This window comes from Diabrotica undecimpunctata, chromosome 6, assembly GCF_040954645.1.
Source record: "Diabrotica undecimpunctata isolate CICGRU chromosome 6, icDiaUnde3, whole genome shotgun sequence".
NCBI lineage: Eukaryota > Metazoa > Arthropoda > Insecta > Coleoptera > Chrysomelidae > Diabrotica > Diabrotica undecimpunctata.
The window spans coordinates 28,549,229-28,563,177 of record NC_092808.1 but is presented as its reverse complement, the minus strand read 5'-3'; the positions used below and the strand labels follow the sequence as shown (position 1 = coordinate 28,563,177).

Here is a 13,949-nt window from a genome sequence, read left to right as displayed (position 1 = left end):
GAAAAGAAAAACTTCTAAATAATTTACCTCCTGGGTTCTTGGGATTATTTCACGAAACTGAATGGATGACAGCTGATACTTTCGTTTTATGGTTGGAGCATTTCCAGAATTTGGTTAAGGCATCTCTCGAATCAAAAGTTTTATTGCTTCTGGATGGACACACTAGCCATAAATCACTGAAAGCATTGACATTTGCAAAAAAATGAAATAATTATTTTATACTTCAATGCTCACTGCACACATCGTATCCAGCCGCTTGATGTTTCCTTCTTTAGTCCTCTGAAAACATTTTATAACCAGGAATGTGCATTATGGTTAAAAAACCATCCAGGACGGGTAATCACACAGGATCAACTCGGCGAACTTTTCAATTCTGCTTACGGAAAAGCAGCAACAATAAAAAATGCTACACGCGGCTTTTTGAAAACGGGTATTTACCCACTCAACCCAAGGATTGTCCCAGAAGAGTTTTTTGAACCAGCTAGAATATTAGAAACAAGCATTTAGAAGTTTTTTTGTAGAGATGAGATGTTTTTATTTAGTATATGAATAAAACGTATTTAAACGAGTGTGTTACATTTTTTTCAGTTCAATATTTCGAATGGTATCTGCAAAAAAATGTCTCAAATAAAAAGTATGTCATTTTAGGACATCTTCCCCTACCTTATTTTATCTAAACGGGTAGTACCGTACAATTTTTTTAGCAATAGTTTATTAACATTAATAATACGAAATAATCTTTCACTTAAAAACTAAATTTAATTTATTTGGTTAATATTCGGTTGCGAAACTGTAAATGTAAATATGAATTTTCGTTTCCAGGCACTTGATCTTAAGGTTGTAAATTTAATTGGTTTAAAGCAAGTTTAATCTCAAATCTTGATTTACTCAGTTGTTATAAGAAATGTTGCATTTTAATCCCAATAAAAAACGCTTTTCACTCCTCTCTCGACTTGTACAAGCGTGCCAACTGCCTTCTGACAGTCAACACACCTCAGTATGATAAAGTAATGTCTCGTGCTCGGAGTCTAATTCTGTGCATAACCTTTTAAAAATGCTTGTGTGTTGTGACACAGTTTACCATCTTTATGGCCAAATGAGGCCCAAACTTTACCCCAGCATAGCAGGTGCTCAATTGTTACAAAATCCTGCTAGCTTCTTCCACTCCAAGTCATGTTTCTCAAAGTAGTAAATCACAAATGATTTTCATGACGTCTTTTCCTTTGGATGTTGTTTCCAACTCTTCTAACATTTTTTCCAACAGTTCCTTTTACCTTGTTCTCTTTTCAAAAATATCGAATAAAAACTAGCAACCAGCTGCATTAAGACACACCGGTACTCTCACACTACGACCTAAATACAGAGATTTTTTAAATTCATAAACCAGCTGGTCCTCATTGTCAGTGAAGATGGTAAGCATGGCTTCACTTGTGTTCCTCCAATCGTGTTGGGGTTCTTTCACTTTGGTGAATAAATACGAAATTTTTAAGCCAAATGAAACAGAGAGTACCATTTCAGACAATTCCTATGCTGCACTGGTTTTTCCTAGTTTGATTTTGTTTGTTTTCTCTCCAATTTTTCAGTCAAGAATTCAAGTGGTCGGTGGCCATTATATTCTTCTTCTTCTCATTGCGCCGTCTCCTTTCGAAGGTTGGCGATCCAAATGGCAATTGTAGTTTTGGAAACTGCTGCGCGAAAGATCTCTGCGGATGAGCGGTCAAACCATCTCCTCAGGTCTTTCAGCCACGAGTTCTGGCGTCTTCCTACTGATCTTTTGCCCTGTACTTTTCCTTCCAGTATAACTTGAAGTAATTCATATCTTTCGCCTCTCAACACATGACCCAAGTAATGCATTTTCCTCTCTTTGATTATTCTTAGTAATTCTTTTTGTTTACACATGCGACTAAGTACCTCAACATTAGTAACTCTTTGTACCCATGGAATCCTCAACATTCGTCTGTATATATGCATCTCAAAGGCATCTATTCTTTTTTCTATTTCAGAGCCATTATATACTAATTTGTATTTTGTCACCTGGCAACGTGTTCAAAATGTCTGGCTCTGTGTTAAATATTCGTAATATCTGGTTAGTCTATATAGTTCTTTAATAAAATTACATTCCAATTGGTACGTTCTCTTACATTCCATAAAACAATATTATTTCTTTTGTTATAAATAATTGTATATGTACATCATTAGAGGTTTTATACGTAAAATAATATATGCACAAATCAAAATTCTTTTACAGGTGGTTATGGAGCAACGGAAGAATTAGAGAATCTGTCGAAATAGTGAAGAAAGCACTAAAAATGAACGGTTCACCAATCAATTTAGATACAGCTGAATTCGTTAGCAAAGGTATGAGTGAAGTAAGAACAAACGACGAATCCGGAAGTATCGGAGATCTGTTCAGAACACCGAATCTAAGAAAAAAGACATTTAATGTTTTACTATGCTGGTTCGCTAATAGTTTAGTCTACTATGGATTGTCTCTAACTACCAACTCTATGGAAGGGAATCCTTACATTAATATGTTCATTATGGGACTTGTTGAAATACCGAGTTATATACTGACTGTTTATTTGATGGATAGGTAAGAAATACTTTTAGATCTAGAAAAACTTTCAAAGCTTAGGTTTTAGTTTGATTTTTGTTCTGAGAGAACATATATATATATATATATATATATATATATATATATATATATATATATATCATATATATATCATATGTACACACAACCAAACTTATATAGAATCACCATGTATTTTAAACCAATATTTATTTATTGTGAAGAAACTTGTTTTTGTTGCTAAGAATAAAGGTTTTTATTGAAAATAAACAAACTAATAAAACAATCAGATAACACTGCCCGGCACGGCATTGATTATTTGTGTTTATTGTAAATTAAACCAAAATAAATAAACAAAGTTTTAAAAGAAAAAAAAAGGATTTGAAATAAAACGAAATAACTGATGTACAAAGGGCAAAAATTATTGGTCTTGTGGAGCAAAGAATGTCTCAGAGGGACATAGTTGCAGTGGTAGGAGTAACACAGAGTGATGTGTCAAAAACCTATGGTAGGTATCAGGACTTTCGTGTCCAAGGACTATACAGTAGTAGACAGTTACGGGTTTCCGAGTTAACCAGACAGCACAAGATTGATCGCCTAATCGGTGTCTTCAATACCAAAACTGGAACATTGGAAATTGGCAAAATGTACTATTTTCAAACGAAACCAGGATTTGTGTAAAATCATTCTTCTTCTTCTTAACGTGTCCCATCCTTAAGGACATTGTCTCAGATTCTTCAGCCAGGAGGTGCGTCTTCTCCCCGGTCCTCTTTTGCCCCTCTACCTTCCCTTGTATGACCAGCCGCATCAATTCGTAATTCTCGTTTCTTAGTATGTGACCAAAGTAGCTCATTTTTCTTTTCTTTATAGTGTTGAGTATTTCTTTATCTTTTTTCATTCTTCGTAGCGTTTCCGCATTTATTATGTGTTCTGTCCAAGATATTTTCCACATTCTTCGATAACACCACATTTCAAAGTTAATGAGTTTTTTCTCTATCGTGTCTGTAATTGTCCAGGCCTCAACTCCATATAACAGGACAGAGAACACGTAGCTTCTCAATACTCTAGTTCTAATTTCGATGTTGAGTTTTCCATTGCATAATATTACTTTCATCTTATTAAAAGCACTTCTGGCTATCTCAATACGCCGTTTTATTTCCATACTTCTATCCCATTCTTCATTTAATTCGCAAAATAAGTACTGATATCTGTGCACACTGCGTAAAAGTTTTCCTTTAGCATAAACACTGTCTTCCTCAATCTTGTTCTTGCTTACCACCATGATTTTTATTTTATTTGTATTCAGTGCCATTCCATACCTTTCGCAGTATTGGGTAATGCGATCAACCAAGATCTGTAGTCCTTCTCTGCTGTCCGCAAGGAGTATTGTGTCATCTGCATATCTAAGATTATTCAGAAGTGCTCCGTTAATAAATATTTTTTCCTCTTTAAACAATTTTTCTGAATACATATTAAAAAGTAAAGGGGAAAGCACACATCCTTGTATTACTCCACGATTTATAGGTATTTCTTTTCATTTCGATTCGATTTATTTCGATTCTTTCGTAAAATCATATGACCGATAAATTCGTGTACTTGGGGGGCGAGAAAGACAAGCAAGAAGAAAACAGCCAGATCTGTTCACAGACATAAGGGAGGAAGTGTTATGTTCTGGGGAAGTAATATGGTCGGTGAAAAATCTCCTTTAATTTCCATTCAACTAACTTTAATAGCTAGCAGATATGTTGATTTGGTTCTAGATCCTGTAGTTAGACTTTGAAAAAGTGCAGTGGGAAAATAATTAATTTTCATGCATGACACTACAGACTTCCTTGAAGCAGTAGAAATTACCATTCTGAAGTGGCCTGCTTGCTCACCCTACCTTAACCCTATAGATATGCTTAAAAAAAAAGAAATAGACCTCGTCGGGATAATCCATAAAACACCATACAGCTAATACAAGCTGCTCTTGAAGAAAGGAAACACAATAAAATGTTAACAATTTGTTTAGGAGCATGCCCACGCTTTAAAAATTATACACTGGAGAATACACAACAAACTTGAGCAGGACATAAGTGACACACGATTTGGATTTAGAAATGCACTGTGAACGAGGGAAGCCCTGTTCGCTGTGAATGTACTTGTGCAAAGGTGCATGGATGTTAATCAGACAGTATATATGTGTTTCTTGGATTACAACAAAGCCTTCGATAAGGTCAGACATAACCGTCTTATCGAATTACTTGAAAAGAAAAACTTAGATATGAGAGACATCAGGATCATTAGCGCTATCTATTATAATCAGATCGCTGTGGTAAAAGGGAACAACGTCTTTTCAAATGAAATACAGATTTAGAGGGGCGTCAGGCAGTTCCTACTCTGTTCAATTTGTATTCAGAGGAAATAATCCAGGAAGCACTAGAAGAACTAACTATGGGAATAAAAGTAAATGGCCGACCAATCAATAATATACGGTTTGCCGACGACACTATTTTATTAGCGGAATGTCTTGAGGATCTACAACAAATGGTTGACAGAGTGGTAAAAGTCAGTGAAGAAAACGGACTGTCCCTAAACACAAAAAAGACACAATTTATGGTAATTACAAAAGCCCAACAGCGCCAAGAAAACATAACAATACATGGAGAACAAATTAGAACAAAGTTGAAAAATATAAATATCTGGGTACAATAATTACCGGAAACAATGAGTACACAGAAGAGATTAAGGCAAGAATAGGACAGGCAAGAAATTCTTTCAACAAACTGAAAAAAGTACTCTGCAGCAGGGACATTTCAATTTCTTTAAAGATAAGACTTCTGAGATGGTACTTGTTCTCCGTATTATTTTATGGGTTGGAGGCTTGGACTTTATAGAAAGATGTTTCGGACAGATTGGAAGCCTTCGAGTTATGGGCCTACAGAAGGATATTAAGAATAAGTTGGGTGGATAGAGTCACGAATGTCGAGCTGTTGAAAAGAATGGAAAAAGATAAAGAGGTTTTAAATACAATTAAAGTCAGAAAATTGCAATATCTGGGACACGTCATGAGTGGCGAGCGTTATAACTTGTTGCAATTAATAATGCAAGAAAGAATACAGGGTAGAAGGAGTCGCGGAAGAAGACGCATCTCCTGGTTGAATAATTTGAGAGCTTGGTTTAACTGCACTTCTGCTGACCTCTTTAGAGCAGCGGTGTCGAAAGTGCGAATTGCCATGATGGTTGCCAGCCTTCGTAGAGGAGATGGCACGTGAAGAAGAAGAATGCCCACGCGAATTAGAGCTTGTATAAGGCCTAGGGTTAGTAACACTGACTACTAAAAAAAAACATAAATAAATAAAAACAATTTAAACATCATTTCGTGCATTAAAATTTTGTATGCTATCGACTTTAAAATAATTAACTAATTTTATTATTTAAGAATTTATGGGTTTCTTTAATTTCTATGTATTGGTGATTAAATTACTTTACAATAAATATTTTTATTGTCTCGTAGGTTGTTTTTTTTAATTCGCTTAAAATAAGAAATACCAGAGGATTCCATATAACTTTGATTGTCTGTATATTTGATCTACTGAGGATGTTCAATATGTGTTTTTTAAGTTGGTTCCAAAAATCGTTATTTAGAATACGTTGGTTTTGTAACAATGTTTTCATTTTGTTTATAAACTGACTATTTTAAATAAATTGTTTATTTATTGGTAAATTGAACTATTGTTTGATGATTTATCTGTTGCTATTTTAACCAATCTGGGCTTTCCCATTCTACTTTGTAATTATTTTATTCTTTTTTTTTTGCTTAGTATTCACTCGTTCATACCCTGTGCGTTAAATTTTCTTCTGGTGTCTTTACTCCTCCGGTCTCTCAGAGCACATTTTCTGTAATTCTTCTCATCTCCACCGGATCCAATAGTCTTTGGGTTATGGTTGTTCCGAGTCTTGTGTTTGATACTTACGTTATTATTAATCTTTTATTGGCTTTATAGTTTTATAATTTTAGTAGATGTTTTCAATAGTTTTTATGATATCCAAAGGAATTTCTCTATTATATAAAAGATCTTTGTGTCCCACTCAGTCAAATAGAACAATAAGACATAGAAACACTGGTCGATTATACTGTAATGATTTCTTAATAATTTATTTTATAACGAATGAGTTTATCAATGATCATGTCACTTTATTTTATCCTCCAGTACGAAAACCTTGTTATTCATATGCTAAGCTTAGATTTAGCGAGTAAATCTCTGGTTTATTCGTTTTTGCCCAACTTTAATTGTAAGTTTGGGGTTTGTATTTAATAAGTTGATTCCTCTGTAGTTTTCTGGCTGTTTTTATCTTGTCTTTGGAATAGTAGGATTGGTTCGCTAATTCTCCATTCTTTTGGTATTTTATTATCTTTTATAATTGTGTTAGAAAATGTGCATGTATCTATTTTTTTTTCTATCAGCTCTTTAGTTATTTATTTTTCTTTCTTGTTTAAGGATTTTACATTACAAGTACCAATTCGATTTTCGCTTTCCATAAATTCGTCATCACCTTTTTTGAGTTGGTCGTCATCTTTGAACTTTCTTCTTCCGCGGGATTATTCCAATTTTTGCGGCGATCTGTACGGGCTTATAGTCTATCAGTAGGGTGGTAACCTGACTGTGGACTCCCTCCTCTTTGATCCTGGCTTGGGTCCAGCAAGAGTTCTGTTAATCTACTTCATCCATCAGACACTAATTTAACCGGAGTTGAGACAACTACAGTTCTGGAGACAAAACATAATTACGGATTAAATTTCCAGCGTTACATTATTGCCGCTAAATGGTTTTTTTGCTAAATAAACAAAGACACAAGACAGAATAATTTAAGTTTCTACAGTATTGAAGTACAACAATTGTTTTAAACTACTAATCATTTGTAATTTTAGGTTAGGAAGAAGAACTTTGACTGCAGTAGAAATGATCTTAGGAGCAATTTGCTGTATAATAGCAGCTAACGTAACAGCTGGAGCCGTATCCATGACCTTTACGTTTACTGGAAAGTTCTTAATTGCAAGTTCGTTCGCCATAATCTACAATTTCTCAGCTGAACTGTTCCCGACTATGGTAAGGAGCTTCGTTATGGGCTTAGGTGCTATGTGCGCCAGAGGTGCAGGTGCTGCAATTCCATTACTCAGTCTGTTGGATTCTTTCGATCCAAAAATACCTGCGATGATCTTTTCTGTGGTGTCGTTAATATCAGGATTTTTGGTGATGTTCCTTCCGGAAACGTTAAATAAACCTATGCCTCAAACAATACAGGAGGGAGAAGAATTCGGAGTTGGAGATACTACCTTTTCGAGTCTATGTGGCGAGAAACTTTCTCATGAAAGGTCATTGGGCAAGCCTTCGAAGACTGAAGCGGAACAAATGCAACCACTTCGATGAAGTTGTTTTTTTAGTTGTGCTAAATGTTCATTATTATTATAGTCAAAATGTTCTATAAACGATTTTTTCACACAATTGTTAAGAATATCGTTGTTTGGAATTTTAAAATCGAAGAACAAGATATTATTTAAAATAAAACAATAATTGTATTATATGTATATTTTTTATAGTTCATTCAATGTTTAAAAAATCAAACTGGGTTCGCTTAAAAGTCTGTAACTATTACATTTTTCATACGGTTTTCGTTAATTCAATTTGTTTTATGTTAATATTATAAACAATAATGTACTTAATTAACACTATAAAATATTTATCCAGAACTGGAACATCAATTGGATAAATTAATTATTTATCGCGGCTCTAAAAAATTTTGGACACAGGCTTCCCCTTTACCACTTTATTTATATTTATCCAATGCTAATATCACATTCCATCATTTAATCGCTTAATATAGGCTGAAATATGAATGTAAGCAGGCAACCATAAATACTACGACCACTTGTTATAGAAAACGACGTCATCGAAGTAGTGAACCAATTTGTATATCTGGGAGCTCTCGTTAAACCTGAAAATAATAGGTACTGCAGCAGAGATAAACCGCAGAATTTGCACGGTTAACAGATGCTATTTTGGGCTCAATCTTCTTCTTAAATCCTCAATTATATCGAGAAATACAAAGATAAAACTCTACAAAACAACCATACACCCAGTCCTAACATATAATTCAAAGACATGGTCTCTAACAAATAGTAATGAAAACATGTTTCGAAAGAAAAGGCAAATCTATGGAGTGGTGAATGAAAATGAAGTGTGGAGAAGACGATACAACTGCGAACTTTATAGAATATGCCAGGAACCAGATATCGTAAAAAATATTAAGATAGGACGTCTGAGGTTGATAGGGCATGTAATGCAGATGGAACAAAATGACCCAGCTAGAAAAACACTCCTTGATAGACCCATTGGTCAGAGAAGAAGAGAAAGATACAGAACAAGGTTCCTTGATAACATCGATGAAGACATGAGGAATATGGGAATACGTACTTGGCGGAGGCGATTAATAGGGATAACTGGAGAGAAATTCTTGAGGAGGATAGGACCCACGCAGAGTTGTAAAGCCAGAATGATAATAAGAGACTGAAATTCCCAGTACTTTCTGCACGACCAAAAAAAAAAAAAAAATTACCAAACTTAATCACCCACAGAAGAAAAATACCTTTTCATACAACAAATGTGGATACAAAATATAGTGCCAGATGGATTGGACACAGTAATTATAGTGTCGATACATAAAAAGTAAATACTAGGTTCAAATATAACAAGGAAAGGACAAAGAAGAATAAAAACAAATTCTGGCAATTTAACGGATTGTCACAAATATAAAGTCACTCTGCCTAGAATATATTATATTGAGAAGTTTACATTCAGATATGTTGAGAAAGACAACCAACCAGACTCCATTATGACTAATATGCAGAGAAGGACCTAGAAAAAGGTGGTAAGAAGACATAAAACCATAATTATCAAGAAATGCAAAACACGATGCAAATACAGACAAAAACGACAGCAACCAAAACTCACAACAAACAGGAATAACAGACTTAAAAAATATAATTTTAAAACGTACAGGTGTTGATCATGATGATGTTCTGAAACAAGGTAATATAATTATTATTTAAATGGGAATAAGCCACAATTAACGGTTAAAGTACGTTTATTGACGTTTCAATTTCCACTTCGGAAATCGTTCTCAAAATACAAACATTAGTAAATTAAACAAATTTTGTTTTTTTTTTAATTAATTTTAATTAATTAACAAAGTTTGTTTAATTTACCAATGTTTGTATTTTGAGAATGATTTCCGAAGTGGAAATTGAAACGTCAATAAACGTACTTTAACCTTTAATTGTGGCTTATTCCCATTTAAATAATAATTACTTTAACATGCCACAAAAAAATAGCTTCAGAACAATATTAAGGTAATATAACATTTAACATAAAGGTTAGGGTTTTAACTTAATTATTTCTGGAATATGAAACGAATAAACTTACGATTTATTGGTCCTGGATTGGACCCTGAAGTTACCATTATGAACTACGACTCAAACTTTCATTTCATTGCACTTATAAGTACCGTGCTTCAGATATACTTAGCAAAGAATAGATTATTCAGGGTAAATCAAGTGATCAATGTTACCAGAAGTGAATATTAATCGTGGATTCATGTCAGCTAATTGAATACATTGACTGCATGCAAATTTTTACTATTTTTTTTAACAGTTTTTCTAAATTTTATTTTGGTTTTTGCATCTGTATTTGTAATTTTATAAATTATTAGGATGTGGAGATTAATTCGTAGAAATTATTCGGTCTAAAAGCCTTTTCTTCCGAGTGCATAGTGTTCTGTTGATTTTCTTTAAATTTTTTGTTATATTACAGTAAGCGAATCGATATTGTTGAACATTGAATGAACATAGAAGATTTTTACTTCTGTAATTTAATCTATTTTTGAATATTGAATCTATTTTTTGCAATTGCAGCTATTCTGAAAAGAAGCTAAAAATATTTGAATCTAAAATTTATAGCTATTATTTAATTTTTATTTGTTAATTTAATAAGCATTTTTTGTGTCAAACCGATATAAAAACTAAAATTAATTTTTTGTTTATTTAGGCTATAAGCATAATGTGTTATTTGTGTTTATTAATTTTTTTTAAACGTCTGAAAGTACAGTTGACACCAAGTCTTCTTTTTCATTGTATCAACTCAAAGGTTTATTTCCTTACTGGTTAAAACAGAATGGCTTAATTGAAGACTGGCGTTTTAAAGATCTATTTTATTTATTTTCATTAATCCAATTTTTCTTGAAGTTGAAGCTTATACAGTGTGACCCATTTAGATTGGAAACACCTCTATAAAATTTGAAGTTGTTAACCGATTTTAACCAATTTTTTTTTTAATGTCATGTAATAAAAGGTCTATTGCGGGACAAAATATGAAATATTTAGTTAAATTTTCAGGGCATTCTACGATACTTTTTTTTTCGTCGAAAATGGAGAATTTGTATTAGCGATTTTTTTATTAAAAAAATTTCTACGCCACTGGATTTAGATTGGCTTCAAATAGCTATGACAAAAATTTCATTAAGATATATTTATTAATAACAAACTTATGACAACTTAAAATTTTAAAACTCACTAAGAAAAAAACACTCTGTATTAACGTTAAAAAAACACTCTGTATTAACAGAAACATGGAAACATAATTTTAGTTTAAATCCTAGTTACCTCTACCAATCCACCATCTAATTGGATACATTTGTCGTAGCGTTTATGAATATTTCTAATTACATTTCTTAGTTGTTGGGGAGTAATTTCTGCACATGCCTGTCGAATTCCTGCACGAAGTTCGTTTACGTCTCTTGCACGGGTTTGGTTAATTTCTTTGTTTGATAACTCCCTAGAGAAAGAAGTCTAAAATTGTGAGATCTGGAGATCTGGGTGGCCAATCTATCAACGGACTACCCCGGCCTATCCAACGGTTCGGATAATTTTCATTTAGCCATTGCTTCACGGTTCTGGCGTAATAAACAGAACACTCATCTAACTGGATATAAAATGTAATCGTTCATTAATTGGGAGCTCATGAATAGCATCCCACAAGTCGGTGTTTAAAAATTCTAAAAAGTTCTGTGAGTTCAAGTTTTCTTCAAAAAAGAAAGGACCAATAACTTGTTCAATATACCACACCAGACATTGATTTTTTGAGAATACTGGCTTTTACAGTTTATTACCCAATGGGAATTATCTGCTGTCCCATAGCGACAATTTTGTGATGATACTACTCCATTTGTAGTGAAAGTGGCTTCGTCGGTAAACAACACGTTTTTTAGAAAATTTATATTGTTTAAATATTAACCTTGAGCCCATAAACAATATTCTAAACGTTTTGCTTCGTCGCCTTCTTGTAATGTGTGTAAGAATTTTGGTTTGAAAGGTTTAATATTATTTACCTTAAGACATCGCCGAATACTCTCTCGAGGCACATTCAAATATAAACTGGCATTCCTTAAACTGGCATTAGGGTTATTTCTGAAATGATCTAAAATGATTTGATCATTTCCTATTCTTCTTTGTAACGGGTTATTTTTTAAAACTAGTTTTGATACTGCACCATATTCATTAAATATTCTATTTATTTTGTTTACCGTACCGCATCTAATATTAGGACGATCCACATGTCTATCATTAAATATTGTAAAAACTTCCCTGGCACTTCTATCGTTATCTCCCAAAAGACGTATAATTTCATTTTGTTCTCTCAAACTTAATCTTGCAGCCATGACAGAAAATATTATTAAAAGAATTTGAAGTAAATATTGTTGCAGATATTATGCATAAATTTATGCTAGCACTGAAATTTGTATGACACAAATAATGTCAAACAGTAATATCGTTGTCATGGCAACTGAGATTTAAGTTGTAGCATGTAAAGTTATTAATAATAAATGTAAGTGCGTTACTTGCATTAAATTTTTATGCTATTTTAAACATTTTTTTGTCTAGTAGTGGTTTTTTATTAAAATTATTTGAAAAATAATTAGTTTTATGGTTATCTGTTGATACAGGGTGTTCTTTTTTGACTCGTAGCTTAGTGAGTTTTAAAATTTTAAGTTGTCATAACTTCGTTATTAATAAATATATTTTAATGAAATTTTTGTCATAGCTATATGAAGCCACTCTAAATCCAGTGGCGTAGAAATTTTTTTAATAAAAAAATCGCTAATACAAATTCTTCATTCTACAAGAAAAAGTATCGTAGACTGCCCTGAAAATTTAACTAAATATTTCATATTTTGTCTCGCAATAGACCTTTTATTACATGACATTAAAAAAAAATTTGGTTAAAATCGGTTAACAACTTCAAATTTTATAGAGGTGTTTCCAATCTAAATGGGTCACACTGTAGGTTAAGAGGGTTGTTACTTCTCTAACTTTAAGTATTGAATATTTTTAATGAATATATGAATATATAAATACAGTGATTTTTAAATAATTTAAGCAAAAAATTAATACCATTTGATTCGCAATGAATTTTTAATTACAATAAGGTGCCTATCTATATAGCTTTATTATACTAATATTTTAGAAATTACCCGAAGACTCTGTACTGCCGTAGTATTAGATACCTAGATTCCATTTTGTAGACGCCTTGTAAACAAATGATATATATTTTTATATGTCAATATTTCATAATAAATAATTTATTTTTGAATATTTCTGTGTTTACTTACGTTTTCTCATTTCCCATTAGCTATTGGAAATCATTCTATTGATATATTCTCAACGATAGATCGACAGAGAAAGTGATTTTGAATGGCAACCAATAATACCGGCAAAATCAGTTTCATTTTATTTTTGGGACGTATGAAGTTCTTAGTTTATACCAATCTAGTTAATTCACTAGAACAATTAGAAAAAGAATAGAGGTCACTCAAAATTAAATGTTTTGCAATGGAACTGTGGAACTGTCGTTCGGTAATTTCAAATACTTACCTAAAAGTTAATTTAGAATTTTTACTCCATCAAAATCAAATTTATATTACTTTATTATGGGAGACATGTTTTAAGCCATCGGTGTATTATCACTTTAAAAACTTTAATTGCTTTAGAACAGATCGTATAGATGGATATGGTGGGTCAGCTATATTATTAAAAAAAAAAAATTAAATGTCAAGAAATTATGTTTAATATAATATTCCAATTAAACATACATGCATTTGCTTTAAACTATCGTCAACAAATAAAACTATTCATCTTGTATCCCCATATAATAACAGAAAAACAAAACTTCAGCACAGCAATGGCTTTTTTCAAAATCACTCCAAAACCCTTTATTTTGGGAGGTGACTTTAATGCACACAACGTCGCATGGGGCTATGAAATCGATGACACATCTGGTAAATC

General features: G+C 32.6%; 1 protein-coding gene across 1 annotated transcript in view; it reads left to right on the top strand.

Moving 5' to 3' along the window:
• The window catches only part of LOC140443327 (organic cation transporter protein), a 105,280-nt gene extending 92,021 nt beyond the window's left edge, over nucleotides 1-13,259 (top strand). Inside the window, exons 6-7 of the mRNA XM_072534524.1 lie at nucleotides 2,249-2,593; nucleotides 7,485-13,259. Of these exons, the coding sequence (XP_072390625.1) occupies nucleotides 2,249-2,593; nucleotides 7,485-7,983 (844 nt within the window). The 3' untranslated portion in view covers nucleotides 7,984-13,259. The remainder of the gene's footprint in view (nucleotides 1-2,248; nucleotides 2,594-7,484) is intronic.
• The last annotated feature ends 690 nt before the right edge of the window (nucleotides 13,260-13,949 follow it).